This window comes from Elephas maximus, chromosome X (genome assembly GCF_024166365.1).
Source record: "Elephas maximus indicus isolate mEleMax1 chromosome X, mEleMax1 primary haplotype, whole genome shotgun sequence".
Classification (NCBI taxonomy): Eukaryota; Metazoa; Chordata; class Mammalia; order Proboscidea; family Elephantidae; genus Elephas; species Elephas maximus.
In genome coordinates, this window is record NC_064846.1 from 50,303,129 (window position 1) to 50,325,088 (window position 21,960).

General features: G+C 47.7%; 1 protein-coding gene across 1 annotated transcript in view; it reads right to left on the minus strand.

The window, feature by feature from the left end:
* Positions 1-9,661: 9,661 nt before the first annotated feature.
* The window catches only part of FRMPD3 (FERM and PDZ domain containing 3), a 92,950-nt gene continuing 80,651 nt past the window's right edge, over positions 9,662-21,960 (minus strand). Inside the window, 2 exon segments of the mRNA XM_049872106.1 lie at positions 9,662-12,717; positions 14,289-15,110. Coding sequence (XP_049728063.1) covers positions 9,662-12,717; positions 14,289-15,110 — 3,878 coding nt within the window.

The following is a 21,960-nucleotide window of genomic DNA, read 5'->3' on the forward strand; positions in this document are numbered from 1 at the left end:
GCAGCAGTACATCGATAGGGAACGGCCAGAAATTCAGCCGGATTCAGAAGAGGACATGGAAGCTGGGATATCATTGCTGGTGTGTCAGATGGATCCTGGATGAAAGCAGAGAATACCAGAAAGATGTTGACCTGTGTTTTATTGACTATGCAAAGGCATTGAACTGTGCAGATCATAAAAAATTATGGATAATATTGAGGAGAATGGAATTCCAGAACACTTAATTGTGTTCATCAGGAACCTGTACATAAACCAAGAGGCAGTTGTTTGAATAGAACAAGGGGGATAATGCGTGGTTTAAGCTCAGGAAAGCTGTGAGTCGGAGTTGTATCCTTTCACCATACCTATTCAATCTGTGGAAACCCTGGTGGTATAGTGGTTAAGTGCTATGGCTGCTAACCAAAGAGTCAGCAGTTCGAATCTGCCAGGTGCTCCTTAGAAACTCTATGGGACAGTTCTACTCTGTTCTATAGGGTCGCTGTGAGTCGCAATTGACTCGACAGCACTGGGTTTGGTTTTTTGGGCTTATTCAATCTGTATGCTGAGCAAATAATCCGAGAAGCTGGACTATATGAAGAAGAACAGGGCATCAGGATTGGAGGAAGATTCATTAACAATCTGTGTTACGCAGATGACACTACCTTGCTTGCTGAAAGTGAAGAGGACTTGAAGCACCTACTGATGAAGATCAAAGACCACAGCCTTCGGTGTGGATTACACCTCAACATGAAGAAAACAAAAATCCTTACAACTGGACCAATGAGCAACATCATGATAAAAGGGCAAAAGATTGAAGTTGTCAAGGATCTCATTTTATTTGGATCCACAATCAACACCCATGAAAGCAGCAGTCAAGAAATCAAAAGACCCATTGCATTGGGAAAATCTGCTGCAAAAGATCTCTCCAAAGTGTTGAAAAGCAGAGATATCACCTTGAAGACTAAGGTGCACTTGACCCAAGCCATGGTGTTTTCCATTGCTTCGTATGGATGTGAAAGGTGGACAATGAATAAGGAAGGCCGAAGAAGAATTTAAGGCTTTGAATTATGGCATTGAGGAAGAATATTGAGTATATCATGTACTGCCAAAAGAACAAACAAATCTGTCTTGGAAGTACAGCCAGAATTCTCCTTAGAAGCAAGGATCGTGAGACTGTATCACACGTACTTTGTACGTGTTATCAGGAGGGATCAGTCCCTGGAGAAGGACATCATGCTTGGTAGAGTACAGGGTCAGTGAAAAAGTGGAAGACCCTTAAGAAAATGGATTGACACAGTGTCTGCAACAATGGGCTCAAGCATAGCAACGATTCTGAGGATGGTGCAGGACAGGCAGGGTTTTGTTCTGGGGTACATAGGGTAGCTATGAGCTGGAACTGACTCGATGGCACCTAACAACAACAACAACAAATTTGACTTTGTAGGAAGCCAGAAGCCCAGTGTAAATTATTTCATTCAGTTAATCAGATGGCTCAAAACTTAACATATGCCCCAAATACCACTTTTTACTTGGGGAGAGGAAGAGGTAATTTTGAAGGGAGGGTAGGCCTAAGAGGCATGCCTAGGGGATTGTCACCATGTAGGATACTGAGAAGCCAGAGGAACCCATGAGGACCCAGGGTATCCTGGCAAGACAGGGGTGAGGAGGGAAATTGAGGGGCAGGAGCCAAAGCCAACTTTGCCTTCTAGGCAATTTTTCCATGATCCTGGGACAGAACCCTCACCCAACCCACCCTGTAGGCCTTTGAAAAATAATTTCTCCTAGTACCCTTGGCATACTGCCATACCAACCAACCAACCCAATCTGGTGCTGTTGAGTCGATTCCGACTCATAGCGACCCTATAGGACAGGGTAGAACTGCCCCATAGAGTTTCCAAGGAGTGCCTGGCAGATTTGAACTGCTGACTTTTTGATTAGCAGCCACAGTCCTTAACCACTATGCCATCAGGGTTCCCCTACTGCCATAAGTTTGCAAATTACTAGGGCCGGGGTTGGACGCATGGGAATTAAACGCTGGGCCAAGTAGGTAGAACTCAAAGCTGTCACTGGGAATCTGGCTAAGACGTTGGAGTTTAAAACCCTTTCCTCTTAGTTGAGCTTAAATGTTGAGGGAAAATTAGAATTTCAAGCAAGAGAAAGAATCAGGGTGTTGGACAAAGGCCAAGGAGAGCCTTGGGTCTGCCTGTGTCCACCTGAGGATGTGGGTTCTCCACTGAGGTAGTAGGGGTTCCCAATTTCAAAAGAAAGGCCCAAGGGAGAGGAGGCCTTGCCTGGCCCTTTTGAGGGAAACTGACAGGAAGACAGTTTCTACTGAGAGCCATAGATATTTGGAGAGAGCAGGCCCCCAAAAGACTGCAGGCCAAGTTTCTAGTTTCAGTCCCTTGGTGAAGCTTAATTAGTTTCTGTGGACCAGCTGCAAATGTAGCAGTTCGATTTGTACTTGTTAAGCTTGTACAGCTAGGACTCAGCATCACCTCATTAATTCTCACAGCCACAGAGGGAGGCTGGAGACTCAGTCATTTTCATTTTAGAGAAAAGGCCCAAAGAGGTGAAATGACTTGTACCCCATCATATGGCAAGTCAGCAGCTAGGGTGAAAATAGAACTGAGCCCTGATTCTGGGGTGAACGGCTCAACTCCTTAGCCCACACAGCTTCCCTGCTTAGCTTGTTCACTGCAGATACAGAAATCTCCGGCTTGCAGGGAATTTGGCTTCCCTCAACTGATGCTCGAGGCTGACCCTCTGCTGAAGTGTGTGATAGGCAACACTGGGGGGTGTGGGTGTCCCTGGGAGGTGCAAATCGTTATTGTGCTCAGCTGCTAACCAAAAGGCTGGAGGTTCAAGTCCACCCAGAGACATCTTGGAAGAAATGCCTCACGATCTATGTCTGAAAAATCAGCCAGTAAAAACCCTATGGTGCACAGTTCTACTCTGACACACTTGGAGTCACCAGAAGTCGAAACTGACTGGACAGCAACTGGTACTGGCACTGGTGTGGGGGGGGGGCGGTGAGAGTTGGGGGAGAGGAGGGATCCTTTTAAAAAATTATTTCTTTTCTTTTTGTTGTTGTTGACAATATACATGGCAGAACATTCACGAATTCAACAATTTCTATATGTACAATTCAGTGACATTGATTACATTCTCCAGGTTGTGCAACCGTTTTCACCCTCCTTTTCTGAGTCACTCTGCCCTCCATTAACATAAGCTCACTGCCCCCATCTAATCTCTTGAGTTGCTGTTGGCAATTTGATCCTATATAGATAGATCTTAAAAGAGCACAATGCTCAAGGCAGACATTCTTTACTAGTTAAGCTAAACTACTGTTCGGTTTTAAGAAGACTTCAGGGGATATTTTTGGTTAGAGGTTTAAGGTTTAAAGATTATCTCAGGGCAGTAGTTTCATGGGTTCATCCAGCCTCTATGGATCCAGAAAGTCTGGGTTCCATGAGAATTTGAAATTCTGTTCTGCATTTTCCCCCTTTTGATCAGAATTCTTCTACTGAATCTTTGATTGAAATGTTCACCAATGGTAGCTGGGCACCAAGGACAGATTACCCAGTAAGTAAGGTACAAACAGGCTTACTTGTGCTTACTTACTAATCCATAGTGCACAATTTCACCTGTTTTTCCCCACATCAAAGATGTGCTGAAACCCATGTAAAATTGTTCAGTACAGATTAGTAAGTAAACACAAGTAAGCCCATGCATACCCTGCCTACTGGTTAATCTGCTCCTGCTGGGCACCATCCAGTTCTTCTGGTCTCATGGCAAAGGAAGAGGAGGGATGCTTTGATAACACTCTCCTATGTCTTTCTGGTGTCCCTCTCTGGCATCCTGTCACTCCAGGTCTCTTATCCCTGAAGAACTGCTGTCACCTCACACCCTACACTTACCCACCATCTCTCTGTTGCACAGGCTGCCTGGACCCCGAGCAACAATTACAGATCATCTTTTGTAGAGGGTGTCTGCATCCGTGTCTCTGGAGGCCCATGGGAAGTGCTTCAAAGGTGAGGTGGGGTTGGGCTGTAGGGCAGTGATTGAAAGCATGGGCTGGCCTTGAAAACTGGCTGGCTGCACCACTTACCAGCTGTGTGACCTTGAGCTTAACCTCTCCAGGCTTCAGTTTCCTCATCTGAGAAATGGAGATGATAATAGTACCTCTCTCAAAGGATTGTTCTGGATTAAAAGCGATGGCACAACATAAAGTACTTAGCATGGTGCCCGGCATATGGCAAGTGCTCATCCACAGTTGGTTTTGCATATTTAGGGGCAGAGATCAACTTTTCTGTGTTGTGGAAGGCTCCCAACATAGTACGGACACATCTTTTCTTTTAGCCAAAGTCTTGAAAATAAGAATTAGGACTAAACACCCAGAGGGAAGGACATCAAATCAAAGATAGAATAGGGAAGCAAAAAGTGAGCTCGTCCCTAAGTGGTAGGTCTATAACCTGCAGTGTGAGCACTGGAACGTGTCCCTGGGATGCTGCGAGTGTGGGCAGTGCCCAAGGACTTGGTGTGTGGGTGCTTGGGCATGGCTGGGAAGGAGTCACTAGAAACACTCAAGTGAAACAAGCAGTTTCAAAGGCAGGCCTCTATAATTTTCCCCTAACATTGGCTTCCAGCAGGTCAGGACCCTGGAACAGAGCCCCACATGGACTCTAGAACATTTCACCAAGGCCCAGGATTGAACTCTGAGGGGTCATTTCCCCCCATTCCATGAAGGACCTCTTGACCCTAGACACATCCCCACAGCCTGCTTTTCAGCCTGCAGGATGGTGAAGGGGATGCAGTTATGACTGGAGAAATTTGATTCTAAGACATAAATTTATGCCCCCTTCCAGTGCTGGCAGCTGATTCTCCCCTACCCTTTTGGCAGGAAAAGTTCTGGCTGAGGCAGGTCCTTTCAATTCATTGTTGATGAAATTGCCTATTATTCACAATGCCTTGACAACAGCTTGAAAATATGTGACTGTGCCAGCACCGCTGGCATCCTGGGCCTGTGCCAACAGTATGAACCCATTTTCCTTTAATTGGCTGAAGCCGGAAAGGCAGGATTCAGACTCTGAGGGACTCATTTCTGGTATGCAGTGGCTGGAGAGCATCAGCCTTGGGCTCCAGCTCAGGCTGCAGGGGGCGAGGAAGATGTGGGTGGAAGTAGAGCCTCCCTCAGAGCTCCAGCTACTGCAGAGAATGACCCTGGGTCCCCAGAAAGGGAGACCATCAGAGTCACCTTAAGAGAGTTTCAGAAATGTTTGGAAAGTAGTTGGTGAAACTCAGCTGAGTCAGCGGGACATTTGAAGATGGTCTCAACTCCTCATCCTTTGACAGGAGGATGCCAGACTGACTAACTAAAAAGCAAACCAAACCTATTGCTGCTGAGTCAATTCCAAGTCACAGTGACCCTACAGGGCAGGGTAGAACTGCCCCATAGGGTTTCTAAGGCTGTAAATCCTTATGGAAGCAGACTGCCACATCTTTCGCCCATGGAGTGGCTAGTGGGTTCAAACTGCCAGCCTTTTGGTTAGCAGCCAAGTGCTTTAACCACATGCCACCAGGGCTCCTCCTCCAGACTGCCTAGTCCCATCCAAATGCCCAACTGTGGTGCCCTGGGTGAACCATTCCCAGGGGAGTGAGAACTCTTCTCAAAAGTTACAGAGTCTGGGAGAGCTCTCTTGTGACAGTCACCTCATTTAACATTCATCCATTCTTCATTCATTCAACATTTATTGAAGACCTACTGTGTTCCAGAGAGGCAGCGGTAGTGCCGTGGGGGAATTCTCACCTTCTATGTGGGAGATCTGGGTTCAATTCCTGACCGGTGTACCTCATGCGCAGGGACTGCCTATAAGTCAGCAGAGATTTATGTGTTGCTATGATGCTGAACAGGTTTCATTCAGTGCAGCTTCCAGACTAAGACCAGGAAGAAAGCCCTGGTAATCTACTTCTGAAAATCAGCCAATGAAAATCCTATGGATCACAATGATTTGATCTGCAAGGGGTCATGGGGATGGCCCAGGACTGAGCAGTGTTTCATTCTGCATGGAGTCGCCATAAGCCAAGGGCTGACTTGATGGCAGCTAACTATGTGCCCGGTCCTGGTGTGGATATCCAGGATCTAGAACTGAATAAAAATGCTTTCTGACCTTAAGGAGCTACCAGGGTAGCAGAGGGCCATAGGGGCCCAAGTTTCTGGACTGCCCACTTGGGTCATTTTGAGTGGTAGCAGGCTTTACTTTACACTGGTATTGACTTCCACTGGATACCAACCTTGAAGTTGGCAGGCAGCACCCAGATTTCTGCCACCCTTCCTAGGGCTGTCACCCCTGGTTCCCTCCCATGCACAGAGGCAAAGCTCTGATTTGTTGCTGGGGAACACACAGGGCAGCCCAGCCTGATTATGCTGTCTCTGGCTCCTTCAGAAGGCTTTGCTTCTAAATTCTAAATCTCTTGTAGACATTAAAAAACAAACAAAAAACCTTCAATCAACCTTTGAGGGCAAGTGACTAATCAGGGCCACTGCAGATGATTATGTAGTTTGTGCACCCAGCCAAAGAGGCAAGCAGGCTGGAGAAGGCTGAAATTACCAAGCCATGCACCCACAGGGTTATCACCTAGTTGTCATTGCTGTTAGTTGCTGTTGAGTTGATTCCAACTCATGGCGACCCAAGTATACAGAGTGGAACTGCTCCATAGGGTTTCGAAAAGATCGCCAGGCCTTTCTTCCGAGGCACCTCTGGGTGGGTTTGAACCACCAACCTTTGGGCTAATAGTCAAGCACTTAACCATTTGTGTCACCCTAGAAAGTGAGTCTTTTTCTAATTCGTCCTCAGGGCATGGTGGTAGGGGGAGGGACAACTTTTTCTAATTTGCACAGAGGCTCCACATTGGTGAGTGGTGGACCTGTGACTAACAAAAGGAAATCAGAGAACAGGAGAAACAGAGTAATTTCTCACCATTAGGTCACTCTCTGCAAAGCCAGAGCAAGCTATTCTGCTTAGGGTTGGGCTGTTTCTATCCTACCCAAGCCACCCTCCCCACCTGCCTCAATGAATTGCCAAAGGCAGTTGCAAGGGATTCATTAGTCTAAACTACAAGGTAGTCAGGTAAGCTCTGAGGCAAATGGGCAAGTTTCAGAGGGAGAGACCCCATTTCCCAATCCCAACCTGATACCAAAACCCAAAGCCTTTGCCATCAAGTCGACTCCGACTCACAGCAGCCCTACAGGACAGAGGAGAACTGCCCCACAGGGCTTCCAAGGCTGTAATCTTTACAGAAGCAGGCTGCCACAGCTTTCTCTCCTGGAAAGGCTGGTGGGTTCGAACTGCCGACCTTCTGGTGAGCAGCTGAGCACTTATCCACTGTGTTACCAGAATCCTCCTCATCCTGATAGCTGGCCTAAAACCCTGTCTCCTAAGTCCCAGGCCATCTGGTATACTAGGCATGCAGCACATAGTGTTCCTGTGCTTAAACCCTTCAGCTCTGAGGTCACAGGCATGGTGGCCAGGTGAGCCAGAGACCTCATGGGCCAGAGAAAGGAGTAGATGATATCCAACTCCTATGACAAACAGGCAGCTTCTAAGAAAAGCAAAAGGGGATCTCTTGCATGTTGGGGAGTTGGGAGGAGCTGGGTCCTCAGCTCCCATCACCCATCAGTGCCCAGGTACATGGGAGCAAAGGCCCAGGAAAAGCACTCAATGGGACCACCACCAACCAACAATTCAAGGACACAAGGACACTCACAAAGAGGCACCGTGAAGCCTTACTGGGATAGTAAGATGAATAGATTTATTTGTTCTTGTTTGAAAAACAAGACATAAGTTAGTATATATATAATTTATATATTTTTATGTAGTATATATACTATATACAGACATTAGAAAATGTTTCCTCTCCATGAGGCTGAGGGAGAGGTGAAGGATGGTGGTGGGATGACACAGGTGGGAGCTGAGTGGCAAATGTGTAGGATCAAGAAGTTGGGAGAAGAGGGAGACCAAGTCAGCACTCCGGCTGGCAGTGGTCGCGGGGGAAAAGGATTCCCCACTGGCTGCATCTCTGGCCCATTAAACAAGTTGGTCCTGTGGGATGAGAGGCACGGAAGAGGGGGGCTGGCTTCTGCAGAAGGAGCTCCCCGCATCCCTGCCCTGAGAAATCACCACTCAGAGGGGCTTTATTGCACTGGGGAGGGTACCAAGGACGGGCAGAGGGTGGAGGTTAAAGCACAGTGTATATTTTTATAAAACTCACAGAAGAACGAGCGATTTCACATGGGTCTGTCACATAAGGGTGGAAGAGAGGCAGACACAGGGGATGAGTGTGTGGGAACAAAGGGAGAGATGGAGAGGTGAGCGGTAAGCAATCTGTACAGAAGAAACATTGGCTTTCTTTGTTCCCTACAGTGGGGTCATCCGTAGGGACTCCGTGTCTTCACTCCCAGGAAAGTAGAGGGGTGGGGGGTGGGGGGGGGGTGGGAGAGCAGGGAGGGGCAGCGGTGGCAGCAATAGATGTGTGTCAAGAAGGATGCTAAACAGTGTGAACCCCCTTCCAGATTGTTCTGGAGAGGGGGAAGAGAGGTGCAGGACTGCACTGGGTAAGGCGCTCAGCTGCTTTTCTTAGAGAGACAAATCCACAGGGTCAATACACAGCCAAAAGCGTATACTCGGGATTAACATATCACGCTAGCTTCCAGAAGTTTAAGATATAGTGATCAACACCCCCCACCCCACCCCTCCCCTCCCCACCCCTCCCCCTCCCCCTCCCCCCTCCCCCCCACCCCCCACCCCCCACCCCCAATCCAGAGCTAAGTCAAACTCCTAAGGACAGTCTGTCTGGTAGAGATGTTAAGGGAGGTGCCACAGGCAGGCAGCAACAGCCCTTGGGCTGGGCTGGGCTGGGCGGGCTCCAAGGCCTGCGCTGGGTCTCCCCAGGGCAGAGGTTTTCACCTTACCCAAAACAACTGGGGTGATCCCAGACGCTTGCTCCCTAGTGGACTGAGTTGCCCTGCCCACCAGTGAGCGGCAGGGCACTTTGGGGATGGCTGGTGTGGAGCTACGGGACCTGGGGGCGAGAGCTCCCAAGGTTGCCAGCAGTGAGGCCGGCTGCGAATAGCCCTGTGTGGCTGCTTTCTGCAGATATACCACCAGGGCATGTGCCCTCTGCGGTGGCTCCTGCCAGGTGACTGTGAGCCCAGGGTGGGCGGGCACATCTGGCTAGAACGCCCCCTCCCCTCTGCTCTGCGCTGTGGCCTGCTGCTACTGCCACTGCTCCCTGTCGGAAAGCAGATATCAGGAAGAGCGCAAGGCCCTTGGGCCTGCCTGCTTCAGGCCCCGGCCCCCCTGGTGGAGCAGGAAGTGAGCCTGATGTCACCTCTCAGCCCCTGGGAAGAGAGAAAAGATAGCTTTGCCAGTGGGCGTGGCGACAAAGGGCCTTTGCCCTCACAGTGACACACAGAGGCCAGGGAAAGGTGGAGGACACCCAGGGCAAGCAGCTGCCTGGAGCCTCAGGGAGCGTCTCAACCAAGGGAGTTGTTACTCCCTGGAGACTAAAGGGCTCTTGGACCCTGACAGGCCCAGCAGATACACACACTCACCACAAGATGCAAAGACCACAAAGCTCAAAACCTGGGGCCATGGTTCGGGGAGGGCAGGGTTGGGCAGATGCCCTACTGAATAAGGGTTTTTAAGGAGCGGGTGAATGTGCTCATAACAGTCGCTGAGGTTGGGGAGCCTGATGGGTGCTCTGTGGCTGCCCCTATAGCTGCTGCCTGCTGCTGTTGTTGCTGCTGCTGGTTCAGGTTCCGGGCTGTGGACTCCTCAGCTGCGCGCAGCAGGAAGGTGTAGTTCCTCACCACCTCTTCTACCTTGGCCAGCAGCTCTTGGCGCTGGGCTTCAGAGCGCACGATGAACACCAGCCGCACAAAGGTTTCGATGAGGCTGCTCAGCACCTGGAAGCTGCCTGTGATGGCTGCCAGCATGTGAGTTGGGCTCTTGTCCACGTTGGCCACACGGCGGCAGGAGGCCCGGAGCTCCTTGAACTTGAGAGCCAGCTCGAGCTTGTACTCGGAGATCTGGGAGACATAGGGCTTCGGGGCGCGGGCCTCGGGGCTGGCCACACATTGCCTCAGGACTGTCAGCAGCTCATTGGTGTCCAGCTGGGCAGCCAGGAAGCCATCGGGCAGGCCATAGGCATGGGCCCGCAGAGCATTGATCTTGGCCAGGCTCCCCTCAAAGGTGGACACCCGCAGGTCAATCTCCTGGGTGCGGGCAGCCTCGGGGCTGCTGCTGCTGCAGGTGGCTGCATCCAGCACCTGCAGGGTTCTGCTCACCACAGGCACCACCTGCTCATCCAACTTCATGCCTGGCAGAATCTTCATGGGGATGGAGTAGGAGAGCTCGTCCCTGCCGTCACTCGCATCATCGGCCATGTCGCACTTGCGGTAGTAGAAGCAGTAGCGGATGGAGCAGCACTTGCTGCTCTCACTGTCCTCGTCCAGCTCGGCAGGCTTGCGGTACACCTCCTCTGGCAGTGAGAACACGGCCATCTGCCTGGGGCCTTTGGTCTCAGGGGCAACCTGGACATAGGAGGGCTCTCCTAGAGTTGGTGACTCCAGAGACTTGCTTTTGGGACCCAAGGCTAGGGGGAGGCCTGCCTCTACCTCCTTGGCCTCCCTGGGCAGCATCCCCAGGGGTGGGTGAGGGTAGACATCCGAGGTCAGCGAGGCCCTGTCGCCCTGGTCCTGCTCACTAATACTGTAGCGGCGCATCAGTTTCCTGTAGTTGGGAGCTCCCAGACACTCGCCCCCTGAAGCACACGTGCTCAGGCATGAAACACCGCTCTCAGGGTCTGATCGGCACTCCCGGGATTCCAGGCTGGTGGAGCGGATGCGCTGCATGTTGGTAGGGCTGCTGAGGCTCAAGCCTAGGCCAGCCTCTGGCTGCTTCTGGGTAGGGGGGACCTTGTCCCTCTCCCTTCCCTGGAGGCTGGGCATGGGGGTCTGGGCGGCCTGAGGCCGGCCCCCCCGGCAGATGCGCTTGCAATCGCAGCTGCGCCTCTGCTCCCGCGACATGCCAGGTCCCTGTTGCACAGGGCTGCTGCGTAGCTGGCAGCTGCAGCGGCCAGGTGCTGGAGGTTGCAGGTACTCAGTGCCCGGCAGCTCCCCCTGGCTTGGGGGCTTTAGAAGTTCCTCTAGGAACTCCAGCTCATACTGCTTTACCTTCTGCAGCTGGGCCTGCCGCTCATCTGTCTCCTTCTTCTGGCGGGTTGGGAAGGTGGCAGAAAATAAATTGCGCAGCCGGAAAGGACCTCGGGATGACTTGGGCTTTACAGGGCCTTCAGAGACTGAGTGGGCCCCATCCAGCGTTGTTTCAAGCTTCAGGGAGGGCATGGTGCTCACCTGTCGGCTGTCGACCTGAGGCCTCAGTGGACTCTGGCCTCGCGGCTGGCAGCTGGGGCTGTGGCCTCGTGGCTGGCTGCTGGGGCTGTGACCACGGGGCTGGCAGCTGGGGCTGTGGCCACGAGGCTGGATGCTGGGGCTGTGGCCACGGGGGTGGATGCTGGGGCTGTGGCCACGGGGCTGGCAACTGGGGCTCTGCAGCGCTATGGGGTAGCCAGCTCGGGGAACCAGGCTGGTCTCCTCGAGCTTGCTGCTTTTGGCTGTGTTCTCCAGCTGCCCCTTCTCCCCCTGGCCTGAGGCTGTGCCTGGCTTGTGCAGGGCTGGCTTAGTACCCTCAGGCCCACCCTTGCCTGCCCCCTCCCCTGCAGCCTGCTTGCCCAGTGACTCTCGACTTGCTCGTGAAAGATAGCTCTTGGGAGGAAAACTTTGACCTAGCATCCTGTCCTCTTGCGGGGAGATGTGCAGGCTCTCAGCCCGGCTGCCTGTGAGTGCTCCGGGGCTGGAGGAGGTGCTCTGCTGCTGGGAACTCTGTGAGCGCTCTGGACCACCGGGATTCATTTTGAACTTAAGATTCTTATTGGCACTGCTGCTTGTCATGCTGACCTCTGGCCTCGCCATGCTGGCCTCCAGCCTCCTCTCCCCCCTACTGGGGGGGTTCCCTAAGGGCCCCCCAGGGGTGGCTAGACTTTTACTGTGAACCACCTGCTGTAGGGCAGTGGAGATGATGGCTGGGGTCACACTGCCCTTGGGGTCCAGGATAAGCTTGGGGCTCAGCCTGACTTCCTTGGGCAGGTTCTCCCTCAGCTCAGAGGTCTGCTCTTCACTGAGGGATGGTGTGGCTGCCCTCAGTGACATCTCTAGGCCTGCCCTGGCATGGCCAAACCCTTTGTCCTCAGGAACTGGGGGCAGCAGGCTCAGATTCTTCTGCTCACTAAGCTGGGGGGGCAGCGCTGGGTGCACTGCCAGGGCGTAGGTTCGCTCACCCTGTAGCTGGGCCTCGGACTGAGGCAGCTTCCTCCGAGCACCAGGGGGCCCTGGACTCTGGCCTGTGACAGCCGGCTGGCGGGATGGGTTGGGATCCGGGCGCCCAAGAGAGTAAGGGGCTGTGAGAACAGCCTGGGCTGCACAGGTCTGGATCCGGAAGGGCAGGTCCTTGCGGGCAAGGAGGCTGTCCTTGTTGAGATGCTGGGCCAGGAAGTAGGTGGTATTCTGATGTTGTTTCATGGCCGACATCATCTCCGACATGTCTGTGAGCTCTGATGAGTTGGTTTCATGGCCCGAGTCCAGTGATGATTCAGGGGTGATTGTGGCCAGCACAATCAGACCTGGAGGAACGGGGACAGGGCTTGTTACACTGACTGAGATCAAGTCCCTTTCAAAACAGAGAGAGGTAGAGAGCTTATGGAGGCCAAGGCCAGCTAGCAATGTTTCAAGCCGAGTAAAAACACTAAGGCCTAGAGGCACTGCAGGGCTGAGGGTGGAGGAGCGCAGAGAGGCAAGCTGTGACAGGGATTGTGAAGGAAATCACAAGAGAAACAAAAGATGTAGAGACTATCAGGGCAGATTGATAGCAAATTAACATGCAAATCACACACAAAACAACATGCTAATCAACACTATTTTTAGATTCAACAGCTAGGAAATTTTTTGTTAATTGCCCTGAAGAGGGCTGGCAAAGAAAGGCCCCTCCGTATCCCTCCTCATCTGGACAAACTTGCTTACCGTCCTTGCAGCTGAGACCATTTAGCTTAGCTTGTTCTCTCTCTGGCTGCCTCAAGCCTGGGAGCAACTAGTGCTTGGAGCTCCAGACTTGGAGCAGAGAGAAATGCCAGACCTAGGGCCAAACATGTGGGGTGGGTTCCAATGCCAAGGATGATGCTCATGTGCACAATAGGGTGGCAGGACCCTCACACCCAGAAAAGCCAGGAATTGGTACTCTCCCTGGTCAGCCAGGCTCCCTCAGACCCCAGTCTCTTTACCCTCTCTTCCTGCCACCTCATGTGCTTTCTCATATTCCTTATTCCTCCATATTTATCTTTTGTTTCTATGTCATTGATCTCTTCCTCTTTGTTTTCAGGTGTACATGTATGGAGGTAGGTATGTGCGACTATAGGTATATGTAGGACATGTGTGTTTGTCCACAAGATGTATGTATGTATATATATCAAGGAATAGCATGCATGTTGCATGATTCTCCTACCAAATAATCATTAATAATGACAGCTACAACTTACTGAGTCCTTACCATGTGCTTAGTATAAGCAGTGGTTTGCATGAATGATCTCATTTAATCATCACAACCCTATGTGATATGACTATCATCAACTCCGTTTAAGATGACAAAACTGAGGCGCAATGAGGGCAAGTGCCTTGCCAAAGGTCACACTGCAAGTGAGTCAAGAGGCCAAGACTTGGATGTTTTTGACTCAGAGCCCATGCTCTTAGGCAGGATAAGACCTCAGCCCTGAGCAGTGATGACTCTTGACTCCCCTGATCCCAGGTCGCTAGGTGGTTAGTTGGTTGTTTTGGTTTTCTTCCAATCATATGCATATTGGATGATCTTTGCCCGTCTTCTATATCTCTCACAATTTTTCTCTGATCCTCCATCCTTGCCTGGCTCCGTAGCTGTCATGGCCCCAATCCCTGAGGTCCATCTGTTAGGCATTTCCAAAGAGACAGAATGGTGAGAGCAGAGCTCTAGCTAGAGCTGAGCAGCCAATCACTGCTGCAGGATCACTGCCCCCTTGACCCTATCTGAACTACCTCTGGCCCATCCACTGCCCTGACATACAAGGGTGACTTTGACATCTACTTGGGAAGAAGCAATGTCACCTGCTGGCCCTGCCTGGCCAGGAGAGGGGAGGGGAGGCAAGAGGGAGGAGGAATTGGCCATTACCTGCAGTCTGTGGGGGTGGGGGGTGTGGTCCATCCTCTGAAGCAGCCAGGGCTTCCAGAGCCTGCAGAGTAGACACCAAGGCATCATCTAGCTCCTGGGCATGATCTCGGACTGTCCGGGTCTGCACGCTGTCAATCAGTGTCACTGGAATCTCATCGTACAGGAGCCCACGCAGGTGGCGTCCTTGTTCTTGGCTCTGGACGGCCCGGCGCTTGGTGTCATCCTCGTCAGAACTGTTGTCTCGGAAACCAGGGGGTGGGGCGGCAATGGCAGGCAGCAGAGAAGTGCTCTCATCTTCCTCCTCCTCCTCCTCCTCACTCCCAGGAGGTGGGAGGGACATTAAGTCTACCATATTGTCACGAGAAGAGCCAGGCCTTCCACCTTTGCGAGGGCCCAGCTGCTCCTGGAGTTTGGCTTTGCAAGAGTCACAGTAGAAATTCAGGGATTCAGCCCCAAGGGAATTGTCCAAGGTATAGGACCTGGCCCTGCTGGCACAAGGCTCGTGGTCTAGGCTGGCTACGTCAAAGTCATCTGGGATCACCTCATAGCCTTGGCCAGAGCTTTTGGACGTGGGGTCAGACTTGGTCCGGGGCCTGGTCTCCTCAAAGAAGATTAGGTTCTCGTTGACATCCATCCGGCTTTCCTGCTCCTTCCTTTGTTCGCGCATATGGAGGTAGCAGAAGCTGACAAGCTCAGAGTCGGCAGGCGGGGGCGTACAGTGGCTCGACCTCCTGGGGCTGGTGGCCACGCTGCCCAAATAACTACTCTCCTTTTTCCCCAGGTGGCCCCCAGTGACAGGGCGGTGGGCGCTGTGCATGTAATCTAAACTCAGAAAGAGAATCAATAGATGAGCCCTGGTGCTGAGGACTGTGGCAGAACTCCCTTGGCATCTCTGGCCCATGTCTCTGCAGCACAACTGGGTGGCAGGTACCAAGACCAAGCATTACCTGGCTGCTGGTGATTAGGGGAATGGGAGTTGATGAGTTATGTCAGTGCTGACCCTGGAAGCAGAGTGAGTAGAATATAATGGACTGTGCTACTAGTAGCCCCATTCACCTCTGAAATGGGAAAAGGCATGCAGTGAAGTAGGGTGGGGGTGAACACTTTGGAATCTGGGCCCAGCTGGACTCTTGCATGGGTATGTCTGGTCTGAGAGTCAGCTGTATGCATACTGAAAAAGGTGAGATTTATTTTATGCCCCCTTTGAAACTGTCCCTGCCCTCGCCCTCATCCTTTTCAGAGTCTTTCCAATCTTCAAATATCCAATGCTTTAGTGTTTTCTTGAACCTCTTCTAGAAGAAGGAAATAAATCTGACAAGTACTAGTGCTGGGTGATACAAATAGTTAAGCATTCCCTACAAACCAAAAGGTTGGCAGTTAGAGTCTACCCAGAGGTGCCTTGGAAGAAAGGCCTGGCAATCTACTTCTGGAAGATCACAGCCATTGAAAACCCCATGGAGCACAGTTCTACTATGACACACATAGGGTCGCCACGAGTCAGAATCAACTCGATGGCAGCTGTTTTATTTTTTAGTAGAATTCTAGGCACTAGTACGTATGAAGTGTATGGGAGATATGCCATGATATGCCATGAGATATGGGGGAAGAGAGTCGGGAGAGTAGTCTTATAATTCCTCAAATCGTATCAGTAAAGTGATGGGCTTCTTTGCATTCATGCAGGGCCAGCTCTGTCTGCTACACATGCATGTGGTAAAATGTTCTTAGAATTGTCTTTAGGCAAATGCTTTATCTCTGAATGGCTTCTCTCTCTCGTTCTGTTTTGGGATCCCCTCCCTATATTATCTATGAGAAAATATGCAGAAAATGCCAACTCACTTTGCTATTAGCAGACAGGCAGACAGATGGCAAGCAAATACTAACTTAGGCTAAGATCATTACACACGATCCCATGTAATCCTCACAACAACCCAATGAGGTAGGTACTAACATTGTCCCATTTTACAGAGGAAGAAACTGATCCAGATGGCTTTGTGACCGATATAGGTCATAAGTAGCAGAGTCTGAATTTGAGCTCAGGTCTGAGTGACTTCAAAACCCATTACTCATTAGCTTAACATGGTGGTCAAGATGCTGGAAAACAAAACTTCAAAATATCTTTCAAATTCCAGTTCAGCAAGGTCAGTGTGTCAGTGTTGCCTTTCACTAGAATTTAGAGGCATCAGAAAAGCACAGTACTGGCACCTAACAATAAAAACAACAACAACAACAACAAAAAAAAAACAATAGAACTCCAAAATACATGAACCAAAAATGGACAGGATTGAAGGGAGAAATAGACATCTCAATAGCAATACTTGGAGACTTCAATACTCCACATTCAATAATGGATAGAACAATTGGGCAAAAAGGATCAGTGAGGAAACAGAAGACTTGAACAACATTTTATAAACCAACTAGACCTAGGAGAAATTTATAGAACACTCCACCAAATAGCAGCATTCTTCTCAAGCACACATGAAACATTTCTAGGACAGACCATATGTTAGGTCACAAAACAAGTCTCAATAAATTTAAAAAAGACTGAAATTGTAAAATGATTTTTTCTGACTACAATGGAAAGAAAATAGAAATCAGTAACAGAAGAAAAACTGGAAGTTTCACAAATATGTGGAAATTAAACAGTACACTGTTAAAGAAGTTAAAAGAGTCACAAAAGAAATTAGAAAATACAGATGAATGAAAATGAAAACACAACATACTAAAACTTATGGATGCAGTGCTCAGAGCGAGATTTATAGCTGTAAATGCCTACATTACAAAAGAAGAAAGATGTCAAACCTATAACCTAAATTTACACCTTGAAAAACTAGAAAAAGAAGAGCAAACTATGTTTTCTGATCACAATGGAATTAAATTAGAAATTAGTAACAAAAGGAAATTTGGGAAATACACAAATATGTAGAAATTAAACAGTACACTCTTAAATAACCAATGGATCAAAGAAGAAATGACAAGGGAAATTAGAAAATACTTTGGGATGAATGAAAATAAAAACACACATACCAAAACTTATGGAATACAGCTAAAGTAGTGCTTAGAGGGAAATTTATAGCTGTACAAACCTACATTAACAAAGGAGAAAGATCTCAAATTAATAACCTAACCTTCCATCTTAAGTATCTACAAAAAGAAGAGCAAATTAAACTCAAGGCAAGCAGAAGAAAGGAAATAGTAAAGTATAAAGGGTAGAAAAACAATATAAAAAATCAATGAAACTAAAAGTTGATTCTTTGAAAAGAACAGCAAAATTGACAAACCTTTAGGTAGATTGGAAACCCTGGTGGCGTACTAGTTAAGTGCTATGGCTGCTAACCAAAGGATCAGTAGTTCGAATCCACCAGGCGCTCCTTGGAAACTCTATGGGGCAGTTCTACTCTGTCCTATAGGGTTGCTATGAGTCGGAATTGACTCGACAGCACTGGGTTTGGTTGGTTGGTTTCGGTAGACTGAACAAGTAGAAAAGAGAGGAATCAAATTACTAAAATTAGGAGTTAAAGAAGGGTATCACAATGGACTCTATAGATATGGGAACCATTATAAGGGAATACTATTAATAAGTTCATGCCAACAAAATAGAAAACTTAGATGAAATGAACAGATTCCAAGAAAGACACAATCTACCAAAATTGACTCAAGAAGAAATGGAAAATTTGGATAGACCAATAACTGGTAAAGAAATTGAATTAGTAATTTAAAATCTTCCCATAAAAAAGCCCAGGCCCAGATGGCTTCACTGGTGATTTCTACCAAACACTAAAAGAAGAACTTATACCAATCTTTCACAAAATCTTCCAAATAACAGAAGATGAGGGAACACTTCTCAACTCATTCTATGAGGCCAGTACTACCTTGATATTAAAACCAGACAAATATGCCACAAGAACACTACAGACCAATATCCTTTATGAATACAGATACAAAATTTCTCAACAAAATACTAGCAAATTCAATCAAGCAACGTATAAAAATAATTATATACCATGACTTATCTCAGGAATGCAAGGTTGATTTAGCACCCAAAAATCAACTAATGTAATACACCATGTTAATAGAATAAAAGACAAAAACCACATGATCTCCCAATAGGTGCAGAAAAAGTATTTGACAACATCCAACACCCTTTCACGATACAAGTCAACAAACTAGGAATAGAAGGGAACTTCCTCAACCTGATAAAGAGCACCTACAAAAAACCCACAGCTAACATCATACTTGGTGAAAGACTAAAAGCTCTCCCCCTAAAATCAGGAAAAAGTCACGGAGGTCTGCTCTCCCCATTCCTATTCAACATTGGACTGGATATTCTAGACAGGGCAATTAGGCAAGAAAAATAAATAAAAGGCATCCAGATTGGAAAGGAAGAAGTAAGACTCTCTCTGCAGGTAACATGATCTTGTATATAGAAAATTCCAAAGAATCCACTAAAAAATTATTAGAACTACTAAATAAGTGCAGCAAGGTTGCAGAATACAAGATCAATGCACACAAATCAACTGTACTTTTATACACTAGCAATGAACAATTTGAAAATAAAATTAGGAAGACAATTCTATTTATAATAACATCGAAAAGAATTAAATACTTAGGCATAAATTTAATAAAAGTACAAGATTTGTACACTGAAAATGACAAAATATTTGTGTAAGAAATTAAAGAACATTTAAATAAATGGAAATACAATTCTATGTTCATGGACTGGAAGTCTTACATGGCAATACTTCCCGAACTGATCTAAGGATTTGACACAGATCCTATTAGAATCCCAGGTGACTTGTTTGTAGAAATTGACAAGCTGATGATTCTTAAATTCATATGGAGTTGCAAGGAAGGAAATGCTAATGTACTTCCAGAATAAACTAAACAATCTTGAAAAAGAATAGCAAAGTAAGAGGACTCACACTTCCTGAGTTCAAAACTTACTATAAAGCAATGGCAGTCAAGATAGTGTGATACTGGCATAAGGACAGACATACAGATAAATGGAATAGAATTGAGTATCCAGAAATAAACATTCACATTTATGGTCAAATAGCCCAAGTTAAAAATGAGCAAAGGATTTGAATTGACACTTCACCAAAGAAGATATGCAAATGGCCAATAAGCACATGGAAAGATGCTCAATATCATTTGCCATCAGAAAATTGTAAATCAAAACCATGAGATACCACTCCACACCTACTATAATGGCTATAATAAAAAAGACAGACAATAACAAGTACTGGTGAAGATGTGGAGAAACTGGAATTCTTGTACATTGTTGGTGAGAATGTAAAATGGTGCAGTCATTTTGGAAAAGAGTTTGGCAGTTCCTCAAAAAGTTAAACATGGGGTTACCATTTGAACCAGAAATTCCACTCCTAGGTATCTACACAAGGGAAATGAAAACATTTCCGCTCAAAAACTTGTACATGAACGCTTATAACATCATTGTTCATAATAGCCAAAAGGTGGAAACATTCCAAAAGTCCATCAGCTGATGAATGGATAAAGAAAATGTGGTATATCCATACAATGGGAACATTATTTGGCCATAAAAAGAAATGAAGCACTGATATATGCTACAATATGGATAACCCTTGAAAACACTATGCTAAGTGAAAAAAAAAAAAAACAAGAGACAAATAACCATATATTATATGATTCCATTTATACAAAATGCCCAGAACAGGTAAAATTACAGAGACATAAAGTAGATTAGTGGCTGCTTAGGGTTGGGTGGTAATTAGGAGGAAAATGGGGAATAGCTGCTAATGGGTACAGGGGTAAAAATATTCTAAAATTGGATTGTGGTGGTGGTTGTGGAATTTTGTGAATATACTAAACATACTAAAAAAACAACACTAAATATACTTAAAAAACAACATTGAATTGCACACTTTAAATGGGTGAATTTTATAGTTTGGGCATTATATTTAAATAAACCTGTTTATTAAAAAAGCACAGAGCTGGACACTACTTATAAAAAGAGCTAAAATGTGCTATGCGCTGTGAAAGGACCTCATGTAGTTTATCTCACATAATCCCCTCAAATACCTCACGAATTATTATCCTCAGTCTACAGACAAGGAAACAGACTTAAAGTTTATGGGCCTTACCTATGATCACAGAGCTAAGACGTAGCAGAGCGGGGTGGGAACCCAAGTCTCTCTGACTTCAGATCCCAAGCTCTTGCTGTTTTCCGTAGACCATGTTTTCCCTCTAACTATAGATTCAATATAATTACATTGAGTGAGTTCATTTTGGGCCTTAGTGACTATATTAGCAAACTCTGCATCAGTTGGGGGGAATATTATCTAATAACCCCCCACCCAGGCCTCTGAGACTTAGGGAAGTAGCACTCTCGGGGAGCACCAAGTCAGGAGTATGAACTGTCATTTCAGGAGGTATCTCTATCCCAAGGCATTGTCCACAGCTCCTGGGGATGCAGCAGGTGCTAACTACCTTTGAGACAGCTGAACAATCGGGGTAGCCAGCCTGGCAGTAAGCTTCCATCGGGGGCTGGCACTCAGGGGCATGTTCAATAAGCAGGTGATGACTGTTCTCAGACAAGGGCTGGAGGTCGAAAGGTGGCTTCCCTCCCTGCAAGATGGAAACATCTCCCAGTACTAGGCTGTCAAGGCCAGGTGAAGCAACAGCCCATCACTTGGTACTGGGACTTCCAGATCAGAGGAGCAGCACGAGGCTGTACAGAGGAGAAAATGTGCCTAGAGAAGCCCAAATCTCCTCCAGACAGAAGGTTAGAAGTGCCAGTAAAGCCAGGTGCAGTCGGCTGATGGCTGGGACAGCGTGCCTCCCCATTTGCAAATCTGCTGTAAATTCCTCATCAGTTTCCCCCAAGGGGGATGCTCCAGTTTATCCCTCTGTACTCAGCCACTCAGAAGACTTTCTTAAAAATGTTTGCAAGGAACAGAATGGTGTCCAACTGGAGTTATGTTCAAAAGCATATGCATATATATATGTGTGTGTATATATATATATATATATACACACACACACACACACATACATACATACAGTCAACATGGCATCAATGCAACTCTATGACTCTATGACTTGGTCCTGTTGTATTCTACAGTCCAATGGGTGTTACTGGTCATAATGATGACCCAGCGGCCTTGCGAGAACCTTGGGTTCTTTCTGAACCATCAACAAAAGCGTCTCTTATATCCAGTCTAGCTTTAGTACTCTGTGCATGTTACTGAGTTTTAACTACAGGAAAATTAGTAGGTCATGTGTGGGATATATAGTAGCCATTAGCCAAAATATTCAGTTCACCAATCACACTGCTTTCTAATCACAGCGGAAAATGTAGAGCTAGTTCCTCCAGCTGAGAAACTAGGGCCCCAAAGTCTTATTTTCCTGGATTCCCTCAGATACAGGGAGCTCAGGACTAGAGAGACAGAGCAACTGCCTGTTGGTACAGTGGTTAGGTGCTTGGCTGCTGAACAAAAGGTCCGTGGTTCGAACTCACCAGCCACTCTGTGGGAGAAAGATATGGCAGTCTACGTCCGTATAGATTTACAGCCTTGGAAATGCTACAGGGCAGTTCTACTCTGTCCTACAGAGTCACTATGAGTCAGAATCAGCTTGACAGCAATGGGTTTGCAGTACAGATGGAAAATAGGCATGTTCTGAGACTTTGTCTAAGCTA